This window comes from Epinephelus moara, chromosome 24 (genome assembly GCF_006386435.1).
Source record: "Epinephelus moara isolate mb chromosome 24, YSFRI_EMoa_1.0, whole genome shotgun sequence".
Lineage (NCBI taxonomy): Eukaryota > Metazoa > Chordata > Actinopteri > Perciformes > Serranidae > Epinephelus > Epinephelus moara.
This window is the reverse complement of record NC_065529.1, coordinates 28485602-28512311: the sequence shown is the minus strand read 5'-3', so window position 1 is coordinate 28512311 and position 26710 is coordinate 28485602. Positions and strand designations below refer to the sequence as shown.

At 39.9% G+C, this 26710-nt stretch overlaps 1 protein-coding gene across 1 annotated transcript; it reads left to right on the top strand.

The window, feature by feature from the left end:
* The first annotated feature begins 4910 nt into the window (after nt 1-4910).
* Nucleotides 4911-26607, top strand: LOC126386499 (inter-alpha-trypsin inhibitor heavy chain H3-like). The gene is made up of 25 exons (XM_050038890.1): nt 4911-5050; nt 5609-5769; nt 5902-6006; nt 6294-6456; nt 6559-6669; nt 6987-7115; nt 7270-7386; nt 7591-7759; nt 9423-9533; nt 10482-10663; nt 11957-12136; nt 12221-12342; nt 14240-14451; nt 14860-14922; nt 17181-17231; nt 19440-19499; nt 19882-19920; nt 20995-21033; nt 21821-21850; nt 21973-22011; nt 22508-22615; nt 24214-24382; nt 25862-26010; nt 26186-26270; nt 26368-26607. The coding sequence occupies exons 1-25, from the start codon at nt 4979-4981 to the stop codon at nt 26480-26482; spliced, it is 2781 nt and encodes a 926-aa protein (XP_049894847.1). The 5' UTR covers nt 4911-4978; the 3' UTR covers nt 26483-26607.
* Nucleotides 26608-26710: the final 103 nt, after the last annotated feature.

Genomic DNA, 26710 nt, shown 5'->3' with positions numbered 1-26710 from the left:
TGTTGCTGGATCAGATGGATCAGATCAAAATGTATTATTGTTGCTTTAGTTATTTTCCATGAATCAATAGAACCCTCAGTTGGACACTGGACTGATCTGTAAAATATGATAAAATAGTCACAATCCAACAGTAAAATGCTACTTCAGCACTGATGCATATAAACATTCTGATAATGTGATAACTAAAAATATATCACGATTGTCAGGAATGAGTACTTTTATTTTGATACTTTAAGTAATACGTCTTTGCGTTTGCCTAAGTGGGATTTTAAATGAAGAGCTTCTACTTGTAATGGATTATTTCAACAACATGGTTTGTATATTTTTAAGTAAAGGGGAGCTGAGACATTGACCTAATGCTTGTCTGCACACTGACTCTTTTGTACATGTAACAGGCGTCCTGTAGTTAGATCTTTTTGCTCTATAAAGAACATCTGTCTATGTATCTATCTATTAGGGATGCAGGATAATTTTAGCACGTCATCGGTATAAGCCCAATATCGGCTTTAAAATGAACGATCAGAATCAGCCAACATGCTTTTTTATTTTGCATAGTGAATGAATATGATATACACTGAAAAGCATTGTATTTCATGTCTCCATCTGGTGGTGGGTCATCATAATAAGAGTATGCATGCATAATATGATGTTAATTCCACTACAAAGGAGACTTGATGATCACTAAAATTAGATGGGGAAAAAAGTGGCTATATCGATATCGGTTGTCTCCCAAATAAGTTGTTATACATCAGCATATCAGATATTTGTAAAAAAAATAAATAAAATAAATAAAATAAAAAAATAAGATAAAATAGCATTAGGGGCTAGCTTGGCCAACAGTAACATTTTAATTTTCATTTATCAGTGTGGTAGGCCTAAAGAAATTACATTACATTCTCCAATTGTTAAAATGTGAAGCCTTTATAACCTTTATAATAAAAATGTTTTAACTTTTAAACAATTTAAATGTGCTGAAAACATTTACTGCCGCTTTTCCTCAAAATTTTGCCAAACCTCAATACTGCTGGCTAGTCTTGAGTCTTATAAGTTGATTAGCTGATGGATGCCAAATCCAAAAAAGTATAAGTCTTGGAATAAAATAGAGAATTTAGTAGTGCTTGGATGGATTTGTTTGCTTTCACTGCCAGCTAGTTAAAGTGCCTAATAATCATAAATAGTACCCTGCACAGTTGTAGCCACCTTGTGATAAAACATTACTGAATGCTTATTTAGACTATTAGTACAGGTTAATGTAATGTAATAGGCCATGTTACCTTTTGCAGCTCCACACAGATTTCTTTTATTATTTTTGGTCAAAAATGGCTCTTATGATAGTGAAGGTTGCCAACCCCTGGGTTTGGTTTGGGCAAGAGAAGTGGGATTGGTTGGGGGTAGGGCAAGAATGTCAGTGTAAATCAATCTGAGGCAGAGTAAGGCAGAGTAGGGCGGGTCATGCCTTCACTTTCTTAGGAACTGCTATCCAGCTGTACCAGTAGTGGTTGTTACAAGCATGCTACTGACCATGAACCACAATGCCGCCACCTAAAGTCCAGCTGAAGAACTTTTGTTACACTTGTTAAATCTTCTTCTCTCCCTCATTTATAGTACTTACCTCTCTCTATTGATAAATCTTTCTAATACACACATACAAAGCACCAAAGAGGTCATTTTTACTATTACTTCATCAGATAAAAAAGTCAGAAGTGGACTTTTTTTCCATGGAGATTATTTTCTGAAGATGTTAAAAACAGAATGTTGTCTGCTGACAATAATCTCCTATTAAAATCTGTAACTACCTGTCATTGGAAAGGTAATGCACAACAGGTAAAACAAAACCAATATACTCCATTTTGAGAATGACATTTAGCTTTTGTTTGTGAAGCTGAACTTGCTGTGATATGCAGTTTAATGGACATCTAATAGTACACCAACAGTTAGTATGTAGTACTGTATGGGATTAGTATGTAGTATGGATACCGGACATGGTGAGTGTTTGGTTTCTTTTTTTGTTGTTGTTTGTTTGTTTAAGCTTCCAAAGGGTCAAGGTGTTCCCTCACTATACATTCTGTATTAAACAAATTTTTGTAGTATGTACTAAATTGCTGGGCTGTTGTGTGAGCCACTAAAGTGAGAGTACAAACTCAATAATCAAATAATTTGCGCACTAAAATGATGTTAAAGTTTTTATTATCCAATAAACTGAAAAGATTGCAGGTGACAATATAGATTTTTTTTGTGATAAAATACTTATACATAATTAGATACATTTTCTTACAATGAAAAAATTATGTTTGATACCACTGTGCAATATATTTGTAAAACTATCAACAATTCCTAAAATGTATATGAAATGCTATTAGTGCTGTTTCGTTAATATTATTTTCTGTTATAGGTGCAGCTTTGTTTTAGTATGTCATTCCAAAGTCTTGCCCCTAGAGTTTTAGGTTTGAAACATAAAGTTAATTATGACTAATTATTTCGAATACCAAATAATTTCTAATACCAAATATTGAAACTATGGAGCATGATGAAATACATACAAGTGTGATACTTGCTGACAACCAAATGCTGCATGTGTGCAGGCACTAGAGGGAGCTAATGATCTGCTTTCCCTGAAACTGAAGCTCATCTTGTCCAGCCACAAATATCCATCCACTTATTCTTTACAAAGTTGCAGCGGGTCAATCACCAATCACCAGTCAATCAAAGGGCTGATACAAAGCGACAGACAACTTCAACAACAACCTGCATGTAACTGATGTGGGAGGGCCCAAAGGAAACCCAGGCTGACACAGGGAGAACATGCAAACCCCACACAGAAGGGCCCAAACCGGCCAGTGGAACCTACAACCCTCTTTTTGTGAGGTGACAGTGATAACCAGTGCACCCAATGGCACACCTGATCATAACCTGGTCCTGCTGACAACAAACTATGTCTCGCTTGTCCAACGGCAGCCCGTATCCACAAGGAGTGTGAGGAGGTGAACTCAGGAAGCTAAGGGCCACTTCATAGTTTTGGTCCGTGTGATGTAGAAGTCATCATCCACCTATGTCAACAAAGATCAACATGGAGCCCTATGTGTACATCCGCAAAAAGCCCATTTTTTGTGATGGCACAGACTCTAAGCATAGCAAGCACACGATTGGACATGCTCCAGTCTCTTTTTCCAAACTCCTGTCCAGTCCAAAGCACTGCAGTCAAGCCAGCCGCAGCCACGGCACCATGGTAAAAATCTATTTTGAGTTGGATTTTCGACAGACATTTAGTTTAGACTGAGCAGTGTCCTCTTAGTTTCAATTTCACTTGATGCCAGCAGCAGCCCTCCCACTTTCAGTTGGAACTGGGTCTGGCTTGGACTATACACTGCCTTGCTTATAATAAGCCCTGTGTCACGGGTGACCTGAAAGTACTTCGTTATTAGAAGGAGAAAGCCTTAATGCCTGGGGACAGACAACTAAGGAATACACAGGTTAACCTAGGGAGGAATCTGGGGAAGTGCAAGGACTCCTGCAGGAGGAAGCTGGAGGCCAAACTGAGGAAATCAATAAGTTCAAGGTGAGAGACAACCCATGGGCAGCCTGGAGAGGAAGAGTGGGCTAAGCTGTTTCTTCTTCAGGTTTATTTCGCAGTCCTCAGATGTCTTGCCCACCTCACACCACACCTCTTCCACGTACCTAGACTTGCTCCGAATGCTTTTACCTTTCCCTATTGAATCAAATCTGGTGAATCCTTGGACCGAACTGTTCACCTTTAAAGTGCCTTTCCTCCACTGACAAGACAAGCTCCCTCCCCCACCAGTAACTAATGGCCATGTTAAGCTTTGTTTCCACCGAACACTTTCAGGTATGGTACCTTTGGAACCAACAGGAACCCTTCGGACATGGTACCTAGACCCTAGCGTTTCAACTGTAAACCGTACTCTTATATTTTGGCGGGGTTGTTGTCACTCACTGCTCCGTCCAGCACTCACTGTATTTCCTCATTATCGGTGACACAGATGGAAGTCTGCGCCTTGTTTATCATCCACAGAACAAGGCTGCACGCCAACATTTTCAGAACAAACTAAAACTGGCTGCAGTGAGAGTCTGTCTCCATGGGATATTTAAAAATAGAAGGTTTGTGCATTTATTCCTTCTCAGGCAGGCTCGGAGGTTTAGTGTTGCCGGAGCCCACGGGAACAAGAAGGACGCTTTTTTTGGGGGTTTTTTTTTTTTGAGGATTGGGTTATATGCAGTTCACATAAACTGGTCGAAATTAATATAAACGCTTGAAGATCCACTCCTTACTCACTGCCAAGCCAAGCCTCATGTCATTTTATAGTTACAGTCTACTAATAAAACTCTCCACAGTATGAACAGTGGTTACATGAGCCTCAAAACCAGCCACAACTCAGCCCTGAGCAGAGTGACCGTCCTCCATCGACAATCAACAGACTGCAGTGTTCACAGCTCCACCTTTTAGTACCAGATCTGTGTGCTAGGTACCCCAACAGAGGGGTGACCAAAAATGGGGACAGTACGGAACGGTTCTATTGGTACCAAAACTTTTCATGATGGAAATGGAAAAAGGTGTACTGAACTGAGCTATACTGTACTGTACTGCTCAGTGGAAATGGGGTCTTAGGCTCCATTCATTTTTTTGGCCCTCTTGCTGGGTATATGCTTTAGTCATTACTGGATCTTCAAACGCTTAAAAATGTCTATATATTTCAACTGGCAAAATGTGAATATTCTGTTTCCTCACTTGGAGAAAAAAAAAAGTGGCAGAGCATCGATCTGGTGCTCTCCACCAGCACTATACCGACAACAGGAATGTGTTTTTGTGTGTGGGTGTACAAGTGAGTTATTGAAACAAGAGCGAGAGAAAGAGGAGTTTGCCCTTTTAAAAAAACGTTATGTACACATTCATGTTGTCCTTGTCTGTTTGAGTTTAAAAGACAGTCTCAGCTGCCTGAGTTGCACTCTGGTGGGAGCCATCATGGAGAGAGCTGTGGTGCAAATCACCCTCCTTGGGCTGCTGCTGGCTCTGGTTACCACACTGCCAAACAAGGTAAGTTCACAAGATCTAAAGGGAGAACCACCACACTGCAAGGAAACTGAATCTATCCTATATCTTACTGCTCATTAGGGAACCGATATGTGATGCTTATGCTTATGCTTTGTTTTTGTTTTTTTGTATGACAGCATTTCTCTGTCAGGTTGAACGACCTGCTAACTCTCACCTTTAGTGTTGTTTCATATTGTTCATATGTATGCAAGTAAATGTGTGTGTGTGTATTAGTGTATTACTCATATTGTTGTGCCAGAAATCTGTTGCAAAATCACACTGAGGTGACTTAACTCAAGCTGGTCCCTATGATGTTAATCATTAAATTCTAGAGTTGAAACTTGTTTACGGTTAGAGAGTAATGACATTTGTGTAATTTACACAGTTGTTTTTAAAAAAAATAAAGAGAATAGGGTGTTTCTCCAGTTAGACCAATGAGATTTAACCAACCAACGCTGTTTTTCACTATCATCTGATCTTTGGTCAGCTGGTCGTCGGCCAACAAGATCAACCAAGCCATTTATTTTATTGTGAAATGTGCCTCTACCTGTATTTGTCAAGGACAACTGGGACATCTACAGCTTTCACATCAACTCCACAGTGAGCAGTCGTTATGCAACCACTGTTATCACGAGCCGCGTGGCCAATCGAATGGATGAGTCAAAGGAAATAGAATTCCAGGTCCGGATTCCCAAGAACGCCTTCATCAGTAAATTCAGAATGTGTGTGAAGCAAAGATGAATATTTACAAGAGTTTGCACATTAAGAATTTTAGATCTAAGAGTCATGAAAATAAATCGTTGGCCACTTAGGCGTATGCATATAAACCAAGACTTTTCCTTGATCTCCTTCAGGTTTATAGATGGCCAAGTGTACGATGGTGTTGTGAAAGGTAAAGAGACAGCTCAGCAGCAGTACACTGAGGCTGTGTCCCGAGGCCAAAGCGCTGGGATTGTCAGGTACATGGATCAATGGATCACTTTACTGCCAGGTCTTATACAAGTTGTTTTTTTGGTCACATTTTGTAGAAGAGCTGTGTGTTTGTGTCCCTCGAGATAAGGAAAGGGGAAAAGAAAACAAAATTATGACCATTTTTTTCTAACTTTTCTCAAATGTTTAAGTTTGCTTTCAAACCTCTAGCAATGAGGGGTCATGAATACGCAATAAGTAGGTATTGTTTCATTTTAAGGGATCACAAAGAATCCAAACCAATGCTTTACTGCAATGATTATCGTCTCTCTTGCAGTTCTGTAGGGAGGACCCTCGAGGAATTTAAGACCTCCGTGAACGTGGCTGCTCACAAAAAGGTCACGTTTGAGCTCACATATGAGGAACTGCTGAAACGCAGGCTCGGCAAGTACGAGCTGCAAATCCATGCTCAACCCATGCAGCCTGTCAAAGACTTCAAGGTGCGTTTTTCCCCATCTATATCTATTCAGGAAAACAATATCAGTGTGAAAACATCTTCATGGTCAGAACTTCTCTTTTATTTAACTTATTCTCATTGGCAGGTTGATGTGCATATTAATGAGCAAGCCGGCATCAATTTCATCGAGGTTAAAGGAGGACTAAGCACAAAAGCTCTGGCTAATGCCATCACCAAGACACATGCAGACAAACAGGTACAGCATGCTGTGATTTAAAATTCTCTATTTAACTCTGTTGCTTCTTATTCTGCCCCAAGTGTTCAACTATCCTATGCCTACTGGAGCCATAATAATCATTGGCCATACGGCATTCTTTTACAACAGTTTTCACTTTCTAGTTTGATGTCAAACTGCATTGTATTGTCCCAGTAGTGCCCAACACTGTGCAGAGACAAGAAAGTTGAAACTAATCAGTTTAATAAAAGACAGATGCATCTTCTTTTTGACCAATAAAACCTGCTCATCAACTTTCGTGCCTATAAAGAGTGTAATCTGATTCGTCCTGTTTCCAGGCGTGGGTGTATTTCTACCCGACAGAGGATCAACAGAAAACGTGTGACAGCTGTGGAGAGCAGGGTATGAATGGAGATCTGGTTATCACTTATGATGTCAACAGGGACACCTCACTGGGAGACATCAAGGTACAGTGAGAGTCCATTTCCTGGAAGACTGTTGACTCTGAGTGCTTATTAGCGTTTTAAAAAATTACTATATTACTTAAGTGGATATTTTTATCTTCTCCCGTCTTTTCAACAATCTTTTTTAACCTATCAAACTTCTTCTTTCTCCCCCAAGACTTCAGATGGGTACTTTGTTCATCACTTTGCTCCATCTAGTCTTACCCGCATACCGAAGAATGTAGTCTTCGTTATTGATCGTAGTGGCTCAATGCACGGCAGAAAAATACAACAGGTAGGTTATTTAAAGAGTGTGTGTTTGTGACAGATTACAGCTGTAGAACTGGAGTTTTTTTAGTTTATGACATTCAACTGTCCATGATTCACTTCACAGAAAACTTTATTTAATACACAATTTGAGGACATGTCAAACAAATAACATTTCATGGTGACTTTTTGTGGATAAAAGTTCATATGTGTGAATGATGTTTTTACCCAGACCCGAATAGCCTTACTCCACATCTTGAACGACCTGGCAGAGGAGGACCACTTTGGTCTAATTACTTTTGATGACTCGATTATTCACTGGAAACGAGAACTTGTTCAAGCCAACAAGAAAAACCTGGACAGTGCCAAGGCATTTGCACGGGATATTAGAGACAGAGGAGGTAAGGTTCATTAAGCAATAAGTCAAAAATGGCAGTGGTTCAAAGTGTTTTTAGAACAGCAAAGTGGCATAAGGCACTCTACTCTGCGTCATGCCTAACAACGGCCCTTAGCTGTTCGCAAATCACTGTAAATCACAGCCTCAAGCAACGTACTGCCTTCATAAAACAGTAACTACGTACGCCAATGTTTCATAAAATAAACACAGCAATAAAAATGCAATAATTCATTGATCAAAAAAAAATCAATCTTTCACCAAAATAGCAAAGTAGTTCTCCAGCAATACAGCAGAATGGGACACAACAGAAAGCGACGGCTGTTTTACAAATAGTGTACCTGCTTAAAATTACATTGTAAACCTACAATGGATCGTTGGTGTAGTTTATCCACTTTGGATGGGGATAAAAGGGCGGTGGATTGTGCCGACAGGCATTTCTTCAGTGCAGCGACAGGACACAGTGGCCACCCTGGCTGCTCAAACATAAATCCCTATAGGCTCTCTGTTTCTTTTGCCAGCATCTTCACATTTTTTGTTTGTTTGTTATGTTTTTTTATGATTTCATTGAACGACAGCATTGAGTACTAGCGGATGATGAATGATTCAGGTTTCACTTGGCTCTTTGCTCCTACAAGAGGCTGCACATCAAAACAGATTTCAGTAAGGACAACTTCAGTCAAAGAAAACTTTTTTTACATTTGCAGTATTATATTTGGCGGTATGGCTCTGTTCTGGGGCCGCGGAGAGGGCACACCTCTCTGCCCTTCCATGCGCCTACGTGGAAAGCCTGAGACAGCGATAGCAAACCTCCCTGTCCTTCCATCTGCTTACATGGAAAGCCTAAAGCAGAAAGAGCAGCAGCAGAGACCCCCCGGGAACAGAACAGAGCATCAATGACATACAGAAATGACATTGATAAGTCAGCCACAACATGAAAAGGAAGAGCTGGGGTGGAGGCAGGTTGTAAAGCAAAATGCGGAGAGCAGCAACAGTAGGCAGGCCAGAGCAGATTAAATAGGGCGCCCTGAATGAGATTTGCCAATTGGTTGCACAGACAGGAATCATGTGATCTATCAGCTGACTCCCTTCCATCAATCAGCTGCTCCATCAGTCGATTGGGCTGTCTGAGATAAGCTGATGTAGTTGGGATGTGAGCTGAGCTTGACATCATGTCCTGTCTGAACTAACGCTATGCTCAATTGTGTTGACAAGACCCTCAGGTGTGCTTGGATTCAATGCCTAAGAGTGCTTGATTTTGTGAAAATCCTCCTCCGTTAACACTTGGTGGTGAGATGTTTTGTCGTGTCCTTCTCAGCAACATTTTTTCCCTACTCAAACAGCAAACACACAACTGTGACAGCACCAAATTTGCTTCTTGATTTTTCCAGCTCTCTAGCCAGTCCATCTCTTTCAAAAACTTATTCATGCTTAGCCTACCCAGTAAATCAAAATTTACAACAAAATCTTGAATTTTCTGAAACAGTTAATTGTTAATATACTGTTGTTATGCAGCTACAGCTGTGCGCGTATTGAGTAATTTACTTTGAACACGACTCAACCAATCATAATCAAGGACCATAACTATCTCTTTTATAATAAATATTTTATGAAGCCATAAGAACATTTCACTAATGGCAGCAATGAAACTTTTTTTCTTTTCATTTCAGGCACAGACATTAACAAAGCAGTGCTAGAAGGAGCACGTATGCTGAATGCACACCCAAGAGAAGGTTCAGCGTCTATCCTTATACTTCTCACTGATGGAGACCCAACCTCAGGTTACAATAAAACCCACATCCACACAAACACATGCACAAATACTTAAAAAAAAAGATTATAAGGACCCTAATGACACAGTCCATCATTTTTAAATGATCTGACTGCAGTCTTTTTCTCAATACCATCTCCTGTCAACAAACTACAGTATAAGCCATCCTTGTGAAACTATGACGATTATGGACATTTAAATGAAAATAATGTCACCATTACTTCCAGCTAAAGGAATGGTGTGTAAGATCCAGGGGATTTAGTGGCATCTAGTGGTTAGGATTGCAGATTGCAACCAGCTAAATCTTCTCCAGGTTAAATTTCTGGCAGTGTTGCTGCCTTGTTTGACAGGTTTTTATCAAGAGCCAAAGGTCTCTCCCTCTCCAGGGCAAATGAACCCACTGATTAAAACCCATAAAAAACATTGAATAAAGCTGTTTCACATAAAAATTAGTGTTTCTCTGACACCGGTCAGCTCATCGCAGACAAGCTGCTAGCCCAGCACTTGAAAAACAAACACACACGGTGATAAAGACTGATAAAAAAACAATGAATAAAGCAGTTCCACGTTAAGAAATTAGGGTTTTTCCACTCTTGTTGCGGAGGGGCTGCTAACTACAGTGGCTGACGTGAAAATGTGAAAATGCAAAAATGCAAATAGCCCTATCTGGAGCCAGTGTTTGGTTTGTCCTTTATGGACTTAAGTAGAAACATGGCGGTGCAACTTGGCTGGCCCTGTGGACGAGGACCCACTTCCCATGTAGATATAAACAGCTCATTCTAAGGTAACAAAAATACAACATTTGGTATTTTCAGGTGTTTATACACTTCAAACACTTATTATATTCTATTCCATTTCTGCCTATATATCCCCCTAAATCCATACACTAAAACTTAAGTGTATAAAATGTGTATATGTGAATTTGTCTTTTTAAGCTGCATGTCTTGCATCTTTGCAGGGGTGACAAATATTGAAATAATCCAGTCAAATGTCAGAGGAGCTATTGCAGACAAATTCCCACTCTACTGTCTTGGATTTGGTTTTGATGTCAATTTTGAGTTCCTTGAGAAGATGTCACTGCAGAACAATGGTCTGGCGCGACGGATTTATGAAGACTCAGACGCTGATTTACAGCTGAAGGTATTTGAAATCTCTTGCTCACTACTCTGTTTATCGTGTGATACACTACATTTCAGCAGGTAAAACACACTGGTCAAAAACATTAAGGGAACACTTAAATCACACGTCAGATCACAACAGTCAATGGAAACCAAAATCATGAACCCAGTGAGGGCTGTGTTCAAAAAATCACACTGAAAATCAGAGTAAAAATTGAAATCACAGGCTGATCAAACTTAAAGGAATTTTATCACAGCAACTCATAATGTGACTCAGTAGTGTATGTGGCCCCCATGTGCCTGTACGCACTCCCGACAACATCTGGGCATGCTTCTGATGAGTCGGCGGATGGTGTCCTGGGGGATCTCCTCCCAGACCTGAATCAGGGCATCAGTGAGCTCCTGGACAGTCTGTGGCGGTACTTTGCGGCATCAGATGCACCAATACATAATGTCCCATAGGTGCTCAGTTGGAATTAGGTCAGGGGAACGAGAGGGCCAATCAATGGCATCAATGCCTTCGTCATCCAGGAATTGTCTACACACTCTGGCCACATGAGGCCAAGCATTGTCCTGCACCAGGAGGAACCCAGGTCCCACTGCACCAGGGTAAGGTCTAACGATCGCTCTGACTATTTCATCCCAGTACCTAACAGCGGTCAAGGAACTGTTGGCTCTGACAGTCAGAGTCAGAAACATTCACACCAGTAGCCTGCTGGAGGTCATTCTGTAGGGCTCTGGCAGTGCTCCTCCTGTTCCTCCTAGCACAAAGGAGCAGATACCGGTCCTGCTGCTGGGCTGATGCCCTTCTACGGCCCTGTCCAGCTCTCCTCGTATAACGGCCAGTCTCCCGGTATCTTCTCCATGCTCTTGGGACTGTGCTGGGAGACACTGAAAACCGTCTTGCAACCACATGTATGGATGTGCCATCCTGGAGGAGCTGGACTACCTGTGCAATCTGATTGGGCTGCAGGTACCGCCTCATGCTACCAGTAGTGACAAGAACACTAACAGAACACAAAACTAGAGAAGGAAGGATCAGGAGAGTCTGTGGCCACCATTCCCTTTTTGGGGGTTGTCTTGCTTTTGCCTCTCCATTGCACCTGTTGTCACTTTCATTTGCACCAAAGCAGGTGAAACTGATTCACAATCACTTGTGCTTCCTGAATGAACAGATTGACATCCCTGAAGTTTAGCTGACTTGGTGTTACACTGTGATGATTACATGTTCCGTTAATTTCTTTGAGCTGTTTAGATCATGTTTGGATGTGGAGAGATTAAGCATTCATGCAGTGTCCATACTGTGTGTCAACAGGGATTCTATGAAGAGGTGGCCACTCCCCTGTTGACAGATGTGACAATGATCTATTTAGGTGGGACTAATCTCACCCAGACTAACTTCAGCCAGTATTATAACGGCTCTGAGATCGTGGTGGCCGGTCAGATCACTGACAACAACGTTGAAACCTTTACTCCACAAGTTGTGGCCATTTCGGTAAAGATCGCTGCACGCTGCACATAATCTCCTGAAAGGTTTGTGAAAGCCCCTGCACATATAAATTAATTTGACCTATGACAGGGGAGGAGAAGGCTAACGTTTTCTGAGACAAATGCCACCGTGGAGTCCACTGGAACAGTGTCTGACAACCGCATTCAGAGGGTTTGGGCCTACCTCACAGTCAAACAGCTTCTGGAAAAAGAGTGAGTATGATGGCGACCACCTTTTCTCTTAATTGTTGTTTGGAATCCATTATATATTGAAGAGCTGCACCCCTTTTCTTTGAATTTAATCAATAAATTGTTGAGTCCATAAAATAGGACCATCACATTTTCACATAGTTTATTAATTTTTCCATCAATCAACTGACACTTCAAGTTCAAAGTTCAGCAAAATTAAATGCAGTTGTAGCTCCCTTCAAACTACACACACAGAACATGTATAACAAATATTCAAATATTTAAGAATTTAATAAAAATAAAATAGGGGGAAGAAAGGAATAAAGAGATTCAAGATTATTAAGGAATAAAAAGGAAAACTATATTTGTATTTACAAGGATGATATACAGTTACAGAAACTGTGTATCCTCAAAGAAAACATGTACAGTATGTGTAATGTCAGTGTAATAAAAGTTGCCGTGGAAACAGAAAACTTTGGCTATAGGGAGACTGAGTGCAGACGGTTGTGGTGAGGCAATATATATATAAATTTGAAACATGAGTGATATGTAGAGCTGAGGTTTATGACAGGGTCATTTTAGCGAAGGATGCGGCAGAGTTAGGTGTCTTCTGTATCACTTGGCAGAAGAAAGCAGTGAACAGGCTGGTGTGGGTATTGTCTCTTAGTATCCTTTGGGCTCTGCACAGGCACGTTATCTCACCAATAATAATGCTCAGTATGGTTATAGTCAATTTTAATCACCAATGCAGAGCCCTCCTGTACTGGACCGTGCACATCTCACGGCAGTTTGCTATGTTACCATCAGTCAGGATGCTTTCTAGCGCTCCTTTGAAAAGTTAAGTTTGGGGTGAGAATTTAGCTTTTCGCTCTTCCTAAGTTCAGAAATTTGCTCCGACCTCTTAGTTACTGTTGCTATACCGTTCACGTTTCCAGTATTGCAGTGCACATATGCAGTTTATATTGGTACCAGTGGCAGATTCCCTCCTATGTTTTAAAAAAAATTCAGTCCGCATACACTGTTATGAAAAAAATATAATCCAAACGAAAACGCAAAAGTACTTGCCAGTGCATGCCAAACCCATCAGGCAGTGATATAACCTTAACCCTAAAGCTAGGCAAAGAGGAAGGAGATGTCAGCCAATTAGAAACGTGAAAAAGCTATTTCCAGAGCACATTCTGATGCCTCTCTTCCTCAATATAGAAAAAGAGCAACTCTAAATTTATGTGTTAGCATGGATAAAGTCCTGTAAGCAGGTTAAACACAACATTATTTTGGATGTGTCCACCACGGTACAAAAAAAAAAAAGATTAAACTTCTGGAGGAATACAATCATAGAAAGCACAAACTACAAAGTAAATTTGATCCCCAAATACCAAAAAACCCCAGAAAATGATTGTAGGAAGAAGCACAATCATTTTCACTCCTCTTGGGGTGTGTTAGTTTTTTCATTTAGCACCATAAACTGTTGAAGTTAAGATAGAATCAGAGGTGCCTTAAGTTGTTTTTTTTCCTTGCTTTAGTTGCTAAGGTCTTTTGTGCAGCAGTCGAGGGATTCCTTAAGTGTAAGACCAAGACAAGGAGAAAACCATAAATACTTAAGTCGACATTTTAAGGAAACCTTAAGGAGAAGACTGAAGCGTGTTTTGTGCAACCAATTTTATTTGAGGAAACCTTAACTAGGACTCTAAGGATAATTTCAACCAAAAAACAGAAAATGATTGTCGGAAGAAGCACAGTCATTTTCACTCTTCTTGGGGTGTGTTAGTTTTTTCATTTAGCACCATAAACTAGGTCATATTGTAGTTAAGATAGAATCAGAGGTGCCTTAAGTTTTTTTTACCTTGCTTGGTTGCTAAGGTCTTTTTTTACTGTCATGTCAGTTGTCATGTTTAAAACACGTGCACAATTTGTGACACAGGTTGCTTTTATCTGGACCTGAGAAGGAGAACGTGAAGAAAGAGGCCTTGGAGCTGTCGCTGAAGTACCGCTTTGTGACCCCCCTTACATCCATGGTGGTCACCAAGCCTCAGGGGGAGACCACAGACGTGCTCCATAAACCCAAGGAAGGTGAAACACCAGGGCTACCGGCCCCTCCTGTTGCCTTGCCCGGACAACATGGCGCCTTTGCTCGTAAGGGACAAAAATGTTAACAAAACAAACACGATGGAAAATCAACAGTATCCCTCATCTCCTTTTCAACATATCTCTCTTATCAAGTCTGTTTGTCAATACACATTTGCGTGATTTAATAGCAGGTAAGACAGGTATACAGTAGGTACACATCTGCAGCATGCTGACATGATAGATACACTACTGATCACTTAATAACATGTTGTACTTTATATACTTTTGCACTCCACATATGTTTCTGGAGGATTGTAATCACACACATCAAAAAGTTACATACACAAGTTTTTTCAATTTATTTAAAAGTACAAATAATTCAAACTGTAGTGACCTGGGGGTCAGTCCCCAAAACATATTTCAAAGGCTGCAAGCTAATTGTAATATCATGTTATCCTCTTTTTCTTTTAACAGCACCTGGTTTTGGTGGTGGTGGTGGTGTTGGTGGTACTGGTCTTGGTGCTGGTGTCTCCATGGGTATGAAATAGGGTCACATGTGCACTGTTCTGACATGACAACACCACACTGTGTGTATTTTACTGTATAGTGGACATTTGTTCACATTTCTGGAGTGACACCCGAGTTTATCTTCATTCATGACAAAGGACATACAGTGTAATGATGATCTATTATTATTCTTTGCAGTGGGGTCAAAGAGGTTGGTCTGATCTAATATGAGTCTGTCAGAGAATGAAAGCAGGAGACTGAAAAAAGCTCCTTTGTTAGGAACAAAGTTTTCACTGCTTTCCTTTTGTGTTGAAAGGAGCTTCTTCAGGTGGTTTGGGTATCTAATCAGAGGACCTTAAGGCCAACCCTGAACGTAATGGGGGATTACCTCCCACCTGGACTGGATGGATGTGTCCACTTGTTTTTTTAGCACTGCAATGTGATCTCATACCTAGACCTGTCATAAAATTGTTGCGTGAGCAGAGCCCCCTGTGTCATCATATGGACCCAGGGGCAGCCTTTTGAGTTGTACTTTGATACAAGCGGTCGGCAATTAGGTTTTGGCAACAAAACAACTTCGGTTGGGGTTAGGAAAAAGTCATGGTTGTTAGTCACGTTAGTTGACTTATGTGACTAACGATTCATGTTACAAAATAACTTGAGGCTGGGCGATATGGCAAAAAATATTATCACGCAAATATTCGCCGTATTGATTGATAGCAATATTTATCACAATATAATGCTGCAAGTTTGAAAAGTATCCCAATAATGTCTGACACCTGAAGAAACCAAATGATTTTCCAGCTTCCCACGCCACTCGCCGTAAAGCTGGGGCAGAGCAGTTTGGGAAAAATATTTCCTGCCTGGGAGCTCATACCTGCATTGTAGCATTTTAATTTATTTCTTGAACCCGTCTTTCTCCACGGTGCTTATGGGCATCATGCCGTTGGCTAGAAAGTATGACATTGCGTCTGTTATATCTCTGCTCCTTTTCGATCGCTTCTCATACAGGGCCAGGCAGCAAAAGAGGACACTATTGATTGCTGTTTTGGTGCAGCCCTGCTAGCGCTGCCCACAGCAGCAGAGGTGCTAGGCCGTTGAGCGACACTTGTTGATGGACTTACTGCAGTTTTGGCCCAAATTTTTATGCTTTCAGCGTAGTCGCTGGGATGCCACCTTTTCAGGTGATGGAAAAGGTTTGTTGTGTTTCTTGTCCTGATTAGTACAAACCGACGACATATTACGCAGACCGTCTTTGTCGGTGCGTCGTCACCTTTCCAGTAGCCAAACCACTTCCAAATTATTGACGTTGTGTTACCTTTTTCATCCGTTTTTGAGGGTTAACCTGAGCTCTAGTTCAGCTTCACTGCTGCTTTGCTCCTCACTTCCGCTCATTTCACCCTTTTTTCATTATGTCCATGCTACTTTCAATTCCTCCTCATCCCAGCACAAACGTTTCAGTGAAAAAGGGGCGTGTACAATGATGCGCATCCCCAACACTAAAGTTTGATTGACAGCTGTGTGTTAACTTCTGCTGTATGACACGCTGTTTGGATCTATCTAGGTCTATCCATATCAAGTAAAAATGACAATAGTTTATCGTCATCATTGACACATTTTATTGTGATCCTGTTTTGAGATCGTTTTATCACCCAGGCCTAAAATAACTAAAATAACCTATCTCCACGGTCAAAGTCTTGTGACCCATCCACCTTCCCTTTCACGTGCCACTCTTTATACCATGTAGTTGCTCTGAATGCCTTATAATGTCATAGATGGGTTTACATTGGACCTGGTTGAAAACCTGTTGCATCTAATACAGATGCTAAAGGGCGCATTGTGCGTCCGTGTCTGACACCAGGGGGCCACTGCCCAAGCGATGATTTTGCAAGGGAGACCAGGCTGAGCATTACATTATTATAATGAACATTAAACCTCGCCATAATTCTTTAGGTTAGTGCCCACATATAATATGCAACATAATCTTTCATAATTACAATGAAACTGTCTTCAACTATATGGGATAGTTTACCTGTAGTGACAAAATGAGGGTCTTGTAATTTCGAAATAGTTTTAGTTTTCACACAATTACACATTTAAATTCATAATCTAAGAATTTTTTTCTTTGATGAATGCTTCTGTGATCCTAGTCTTTTGAAGTTAATACAAGTTTTCTAAATATTACTAGCTATAGGCTATTTGTAACAAAATTGTATTTTTGTTCCAGAGAATGCACATGCTAGATGATAACAGGTGTTTAACTCTTCAATCTCACTGTTCGTTTTCAGCTCATGACTACCATGATTTATTCCTGTATGATGCAGTGTTACCAGATGCAGGTGAACTTCTTTTTGCAATTCTGATCCATCCTATTGTTTTTGTTTTTAATGGTACCAACCACCCATGTTTGATTAAAAAGAATTCAGGCAGCACATACTTTCATCAATCAATCAATCAATTTTAGGAGGACATGTCAAAGAGCCAAATATGTTAAATACAACAAAAGGTGTTTTGCAAAAGATTCCCAAGAGGTGGAATATATTCTAATACTCCTGGGGAAAAGAAAGATCTTCTATTTCATATTTTTATGAGTCAAAATGTAAACTACAGTGTTTCCCATACATTGACGAGACTATGGCGGCCCCCACTCTGTAGCACACCGGCTGGAGCGCCTACTGAGAATTCTTTGGCTCCCTCCTCCTCACCCTCCCCGGCCTCACCACAGACGTCGCTCTCCTAAGCTCTGAAAACTTTTTCTTTCTCATTTGGCTCATGGTAGTTACTTTCCATTCCAGGGCAAAACTTATCTCTGCAACAGGCTGCAGGGAGAGCACCTAGCTGCCTGTCTGAGGGTTGCCATAAATGGGTCTGTCTCAGAGGCATTCAACTACGGATGGGGACAGATAACAAATCAAAAATTTTGCTCGGGTTCGGCCCACTTAACATGCTGCTGTGTTGTAGGGCTGTCAAAAAAAAAATTGAAGTTCGAAATATATTTGAATATATATATTTTTTATAAGTTTGAACCTAAATTTGATCATTCGAATATCATTAATAATTAATCAATACTATTGATAATGTTGTATATCGAGGCGAATCCCGTTCGGGCAGAGATGGCTCGCGCACAAGCCGGGCCAGAGAGGGACACAGCAATGGAGGGAGAGGCGCCGACGGAGTAGCCCGCTGAGCCAACACCACCCACTGCGCTGTCCGCGATGTGTGACCTGTTCGGGGAGACATACAGGGAGAGTGTTGCACCTGCTGCCTCCCTGCCTACCCGTTTTGAAGAAGATATGAAACATTACCAGAATGAGACACCACTATGAGCCGACCAGGATCCACTCTTGGGGTAGAAAACTACGCACTGAAGTATCCAAACATTGTTCAGATAGCGAGGCAGAAGTTGGTCATACCTGGCACTTCAGTGAGGTCAGAATGGGTGTTTTCATACGAGTGTCACGTTCATATTGCGTCAGCAATAAGCATCTTATTTTTTGTGAGGTGTTTTTGTGAAAAAAATAAATAAATAAAAAATAATAATAATAACAATAATAAATTTGAATATTATTCGAACTCTACTAAATTAATTCGAAAATATTCAAACTCAATTTCATGGTGCTTTTGACAGCCCTACTGTGTTGTGCTATGGTCTATTCAAGTGCTGGAATTTGTTATTTACATGACAACGCCTGAACACAACACAGGCTCCACTCAATTAGTGCCGTGCTGTGGACTCGGGCCGGGCTCGGTTATAACTGTCTCGGACTTGGGTCAGGTTCGGTCAGGAAAATGCAGCCCGAGCCGCGCTCTAGTGTGCTCACCTGTGTGTGTGTTGGGGCGAAACTCCGCCGTGCGCGATACAGAGAGCAGAGGAGAATTGTAAACGTGCGACCATGTAGAGACAGATATGATATGCCGTCATGTAAATAAGATAAATAACATAAGGCTATTTAGTTTGTTTAATAAAAGGACAAAGTATAGACCTGTTCTATAGGCCTGGATATGAAGCGTCCATAGCGCCAGATAATATAACGGTAGTTTCTAAAGAGCCAAGACGGGGAAAAAAATCAGCAGCAGCAGTCATATTTCATATAGGGGAAACACTGGCCCTCCAGAGGCAGATCAGTACGTTAGTCATTTTTCTTTAGATTACTGAAATGTTTCACCACTAATCCTTATTTTAAGTGTAACCCTTCACTATAACAAACCACTAGTGTTTTTCATACATAAAAAGCACAAAGCCACCCTCCCAAAATCCTGTGAGAAACAATTTATGTATTGTGGCAATTTGTAGGTGAAATCTACATGAAAAACACATAACAAGATTCATTTTGATTTAAAATACTGATTGTAATTTTGTGTGCATTTAAATCAATATCAGATTAAGCCTGTGGTTATCTGGTGAGGATTAGAATAATGTGTGTATTCAGTGGTTTGTTTTGAAGCTGAGGTTAAATGTCAGAATATTATGTCAATTAATAGAATATCATCTGAGGCTTAATATAAATATAATATTAATGTGTATATCTGGCTAATTGTACTTACAGGTGTGTCTTATCAAATGCCTGTAAAAATTACCAGGGTTGTGGAAGGTACGCCATTGAATGGTAAAGTATCTCATGGATGTATTTCATGGTATAATTCTTATAAAATGAATCTATTTCCGTTGCATAAGAAAACAGTACAAGAAGTTTGCCTCACCTCTTCATTAGCTTACAGAATTCTCAGAACAGAAAAGGGTGTACTTTAACAAAGATGTACTTTAACATGTTTCATTTTGATTTAAAATTCATATTTTAATTTTGTGTGCATTTAAATCAATACAAGATTAAGCCTGTGGTTATCTGGTGAGGATTAGAATAATAGTGTGAACCGGGCATTAGATGTCAGAACATGCTGTCAGTTAATACAATATCATCTAAGGCTTTGCAATATAAATGTGTATATCTGGCTAAATGTACTAACAGATGTGTCTTATGAAATTGTCAGCAAAGGTTTCCAGGGTTATTGAAGCTACGCCAAGCCGTGGTAAAGTATCTCATGGATGTATTTCATGGCATAGTTCTTATAAAATGAATCTATTTCTGTTGTATAAGAAAACAGTACAAAAAGTTTCCCTCACCTCTTCGTTAGCTTACAGAATTCTCAGAACAGAAAAGGATGTACTTTTACTTTAACATGTTTCATTTTGATTTAAAATTCTTATTGTAATTTTGTGTGCATTTAAATCAATATCAGATTAAATCTGTGCTTATCTGGTGAGGATTAGAATAATGTGTCTAGTTAGTGGTTTGTTTTGAAACTAAGGGTATGCTGGGTTCACACTACACGATAGGGCTGCAACGATTAGTCGACTAATCGATGACTAATCGACTATTAAAATAATCTGTGACTATTTTGGTAGTCAACTAATTGGTTTGAGTCATTTTTCATAGAAAAGTACTATAAAAGTACCCCAAAATACTCTTATTGCAGCTTCTTACGTTCAAATATTGGCAGCTTTACACACTCTCCCATGACGGTGAAGTAAAACCCTTTGGTGTGAGTATGAAACAAGACATTAGGTGACGTAATTTTGGGGTTTGGGAGAGACAGACAGACATTTTTCAACATTATAACACATTTTTCGATAAAATTATTAGTTGACTAATTGAAGAAATAATCGACAGATTTGTCGAGAATGAAAGTAATCGTTAGTTGCAGCCCTACTACATGACATTAGCCCGATTATAGCCTGACGCAGCGTTGTACGGTGTCAGCTCAGATCATGAACAACAATGAGTTTCGTACGTGATAATCCATCGTTTCATCTTCTATAGGACAAGAATAATCCGATAACATCACTCGTCACGTCGTGAAAGATGACCTGGGATGATTGGTTGTGAACCATTGTATAGTTTTTCATGTCTGTTGGCCAAGTCGTAGCACGATTTTATGACACCATAATGACTGTTGGAATAGACAAAATATCATGTAGTGTGAACCGGGCATTAGATGTCAGAACATGCCGTCAGTTAATACAATATCATCTAATGCTTTGCAATATAAATGTGTATCTCTGGCTAAATGTACTAACAGATGTGTCTTATGAAATGTCCACAGTGTTTGTCAGCAGGATTGTGCCAGGTATGTCAGTTGATGGTAAAGTATCTCATGGATGTATTTCATTATAAAATGAATCTATTTTCGTTGCATAAGAAAACAGTACAAAAAGTTTGCCTCACCTCTTCATTAGCTTACAGAATTCTCAGAACAGAAAAGGGTGTACTTTAACAAAGATGTACTTTAACATGTTTCATTTTGAATTAAAATTCTTATTGTAATTTTATGTGCATTTAAATCAATATTAGATTAAGCCTGTGGTTATCTGGTGAGGATTAGAATAATGTGTGTATTTAGTAGGGCTGTCCCAAACAATTATTTTTCTAACAATTAATCTAGCGAGATTAATGAGGCAATTTAAACAATATGAATACCAAAACATTTCTTATTAACATTAACATTTATTGAAACATCAGTGTTTCCCCTACCATTATATTAGCCCCCCCCTTTGAAGGTCAAGTTAATTTTATTTAATTTTATTTTCTATATAGCACCAGATCACAACAGAAGTCATTTAAGCTTACCTTTCCTGTAGAACAGGTCTATACCTTGTCCTTTTATTAAACAAACTAAATAGCCTTACGTTAATTATCTTCTTCTATCTGTCTCTACATGGTCGAACATTTACAATTTTCCTCTGCTGTCACGGCACGATTTTATGACTCCACAATCGCGTAATCTGACATAGTGACCGTCGGAACAGACAAAACATCATGTAGTGTGAACCAGGCATTACATGTCAGAACATGCCGTCAGTTAATACAATATCATCTAAGGCTTTGTAATATAAATGTGTATGACTGGCTTTGTGTAAATGTATTTACAGATTACCAAATGCCTATGCCAGAACCAGAAGGTAAAGTATCTCATAGATGTATTTCATGGCATGGTTCTTATAAAATGGATCTATTTCCGTTGCATAAGAAAACAGTACAAAAAGTTTGTTTTTTTTGTTTTGTTTTTTTTTGCTTGATGAAGATCTCCTAATGGCTGCCACCATTGTGCCAGAAACAGAAGGTAAAGTATCTCATATATGTATTTCATGGTATAGTTCTTATAAAATGGATCTATTTCTGTTGTATAAGAAAACTTTACTTGTATGCTTTGTAGAGTGTTTACTGTTTACATTGTGCATATCTGGATGTTCTATACAGTCTAAGTCCTGATGTGCCCTCTAGTGGAATCCTTCCGTAACATGCGTAGTACATAGGCAAGTATGTAATAATAATTCCATTGACAACCCAGCTGGTTGTCTAAGCAAACGCATAGTTAAAAAGCAGATATATCTGCGGCCTAAGATCATTTGAGTTACACCGAAATGTTCTTCAAATCTTTCGAGTCTATGAAGATAACAGTACATGTCTGTCATTCTTTGTGTCAGTCACACAAGCAAAGGTGCGCCTTCACTTTGTTAATCTCACATGATACATATTAATCACCACCACATGAAAGCCAATATTTCTGGATAATCATCATCAAACATGTTATACTGTGACTCTGTGTTCCTCTGTAGCTCCTGTTTCCCACAGGTTTTTGATAAAACCTGAGAATATGTCGCTTCCACTGTGCTTTGATGTCACTGGAGACACTCGCCTCAAACTATTTCATCATCCCAACAAAGGTCAGTAATGTTCCTCTTTGTGCCTTTACTAGTTTCCTTAAATTCCTTTAATAGCCTCGTCAATAAAACCCTTTAATTTTACCTTTTGCACTCCACGTGTAATAGAAAAAAAAAGTCTTTCTATTTTCATCCTTCCTGTGTCAGTTATATCATGTGCAGACACCACTGTTTGCAGTGATGGAAATGAACTACTGTAAATGAATTTACTCAAGTACTGTACTAAAGTACAATTTTGAAGTAATTTTACTTTACTTGAGCTTTTGTATTTTTTTGTTCTGTACTTCTACTTCACTACATTTCTGGTGGAAATATTGCACATTTTACTCCAATGCATTTATTTGACAGATACAGGTACTACATTAAAACGTGTGTATTAAACACAATGCAGTAGCTCCTTTCACACTGACTGTTAAAGGCAGGAATTTCGCACCGTCATTCCGCCTTACCATTCTTTATATGAAGGTACAATCACAGAACAGGGGGACAGATTTGTCTCGCCTTTAAGCTGACAGCTGAGGTAGTAATGCATCCACCCAAACGAGGTCTGTGTAAACAGGACAGCCAGCAGGTTGGGATCATGGACAGATCAGGTGTGACGTCTTGGCGACATCTTATGCATGTGACCCACCACCAGGAGATTTAAAAAGCAGCTAGAAGCAGTTAGCAGCTAACTCAAAGGGGAACAGCATCCGAAAATCTATGCAAATTGGGAAAACAATGAAGTCTTGAGAGCAAATTCGCATTTCCTAGAAGAGCAAAGGCATGACCTTACTCTGCTTCTGACTGGCAAGTACTTGTTGCTTTTCTTGGTTGCACTGGTTAGGTTTAGGCAAGAGATGTGGGATTGGTTAAGGATACAGTAAGAATGCCAGGGTAAGCCAATCAGAGGCAGAGTAAGGCAGATTAGGGCGGGTCACCCTCCAAACACGGGACAAGATCATCCACCATATCACAGGGATGGTAAATGAATGTCATTGCCATGCTATGCCACAGTTATTGTTTAGAAAGTGCCGACAATGCCGACTTTATTTGGTTCTGCGTAAAAACACAAAGGCAGCGAAAAAGGGACTTCGTAGCGGCCTCGTAGTGTAATCTAGGCTAGAACCTTGTTTAAGCCCCTTGTCACTTATCCAGTGACATTCCCCCTCTAAACTTCTTGAATGTTTTCATTGAAATAAATGTAATGTTACTACTCAGGGCCTACAGAGGTAAAAGTTTACTTTTTTTTGTTGTTTTTTTTTTTTACAAAAAAAGTAAAAATTGGATAAAAGTAAAAAAAAAAATGAATGCAAATTTACGTAGCAAGCCTTCATTTTTTTCTTTCTTTTGATCCCATTAATTGGTTCTCTCACAACATTTTGTTGGCCTAACCTCTTGATTAAGTACCTCTGGGTTACAGTAGAGTACTTTTACTTTTGATACTTCAAGTACAATTTGCTGATAATACTTCCATACTTTCACTTAAGTGGGATTTTGGATGAAGGACTTTTACTTGTGATGGAGTACTTTTTTGCATTGTTGAACTGGTACTTAAACTGAAGTGAAAGATCTGTGCATTTGGTATGGTGTTGAGTTGCATTTGTTCTCTTCTGTATCAGAGCTGTCTGTGAATGGTGAGCTTGATTCAGTGGTGTATGGAGGCTTCAAACAGATTGTCATCCACTTCAAGGCTGACCTGCAAGTTGAGGTTGACGCCAATGAAATCACTGTACGAGAGGGACAGACAGTGACACGCCACACTGGACAGGATCATATCACAGCTGGAAGGTGACTGTTTGCATTGTGATGGTCCTGACTAAGAAACATTCAGGATTTGGATGTTGTTTTTTACCCAAAATATTAGCACAAATTAAACATGTGAGATACAACGTGAGCTTTAGAGATGCTGGTAGGCAGGTTTCCTGACCCTTAAAGCCTGTCACACCAGACCCACATCAAGGATGTAGTGGTGACCAAGGCCGACAGATGAGTCGCCTCAAGTCGCAACAGACTAGACTACAGCCAATGGCCAACTAGCACATATGTTCTGTGCCTGTGTGAGAGGAGATAACTCTCAATAACAGCAGGCAGCGGTGGCTAGTATACATCATGGACAGACAGGACGGATTCAAGACACTAGTTAGCCAATTAGCACATTAACAACACAACCAGATGTTGAAGAAACACAAGATATTGATCGTACACTAGCAAAGAATACCACAGTTACAAACCATTTCTGCTTAAGAGCTCAGTGGCTGAAGAAAATAATCTTCTGTTATATAAAAAGTTTATTTTGACCTCATGCCCTCTTGACTTCAGCTGTTTGTTTGCTTTCCTCATTTCAGTTTCTCTTCTGGTGCACTGAGCTGAACTGCCAGTCAGTGATTTCATTAACCAATGGTTTCCCTTACTATGACGCTGATTCAACATACTGAATTGGCCAGAAAAAAAGCAGCCTAGGCCTGGCCAGTGTAGGGCACACCGCAAAAACTAGTGCGACGCACACTCACCAATGGCCTGGCATTGACCAACGGCCGATTGTCAGCTTGGTGTGGGGTGTGCAGAGCCCTTAAACAGAGCTCTGTTAGCTGTTCTCCCATTTCCAGTCTTTATGTTACGCTACTGGCCACTGATAATAATAATCTGTCTTTAAAGGGAAATTTCGGGTTATTTCAACCTGTCTCCTATCGTCCTAAATTTGTTTCAAGTGACTAGTGACATAAAAATAATAGTTAGCATGGGCTTTATCTTGAGCTCGCGAGATATATTTCGGCCGCGCTTTGGAAAGCAGAGCTAAATGGTTAACAAACATGGCACCACACCGGTAAGGTAAGACAACACGTATACATGTCGTTTTCTATATGTTCTCTGACATTTATCCTAACTATATGAGGCGGTCTGTGTGGAAAAAAAGCTTGTTTAGTGGACTAACTTTGCACTTGAAGGTTGCCAACTTGCCCTTGCACTTACATTTTAACAGGTCTGACGCTACTATACACCCCGGCTGTATCTAGGTTAACGGCTAACATGCTAACTATTATTTTTATGTCACTAGTCACTTGAAACAAATTTAGGACGATAGGAGACAGGTTGAAATAAAATCATTTGTATTGATGCATTGATACTGGTGACTTCACATAATGCTTGGCATTGCTTTGTACCTCTTTATCCTGAGCAGGGGTGTAATCAGCCATGAGTGAAATGATCTGTACAGTTGGTCTTTTAAGTCCTTTAATGAAAATTAAGACAAGGTGCATATTTTTCTAGTTTGACAGTGATTAGGCGGGGCAAGGAAATAGATGTTACAGCTGGAGACACACGAATAGTCATCTTAATCCATGTGAAGGATGGTACAGAATTCCTCTGGCCGGTTTTAAGACAGCAGCCATCAGACAACAACACTGAAGGAATTTTAGGTGGGTGAAAAGGCTGAGTTTGTTTGTATGATTTAACAATATATTCAATTATTGTTTGCACTGTAGTGATTGATGGAAAAATAATCAATTAAAAGAAACAAAAATGTGTGCTGTGTCTATTTAAGTGCCAGCTGTTCAGTGTCATTGCTTTATTGTTTGTCCACTGTGTGTCCAGCTCTGAAGCCCGCAGTGTATGAGGAGGTGCAACAAACTCCTTCAACAAAACTTAAGATCAAAGACCAGGAGACTGACGTTACCAGGTACATATCAGTTGGTCTAAAAAATAAAGCTGTCTTCGAGAGCTAATCTACTTGTATTATACAAAGATACATGACTAGTTATGTCTTTCCTTTGTAGGTCCAATGCTGTTGACTACAGTATCGTCTCTCACCCGACACTGGACTGCTGGCTCATGCCTGCTGAGTCAGCCCTGCAGAGACGCCTCGATGATTTCACTGTTGCACAACTTTAACTGGGAACCATGATGAATCACTTGGAAAGATTTCATTTAAAGGAAAAATAAGGCAAATGCTGATTTTCTGTGGGAAAATACTTTCCACTCGTCACTGACATTAACAATTAAATAGTATCCCAGAACTCTGTCTTGTGTTAACTTGCCTGAATATAGAGAGTTGGTAATTATAGTCTCAATGTTCATTGACATTGCGCAATACGGGATTGCAAGATTCCAAGTAAACAA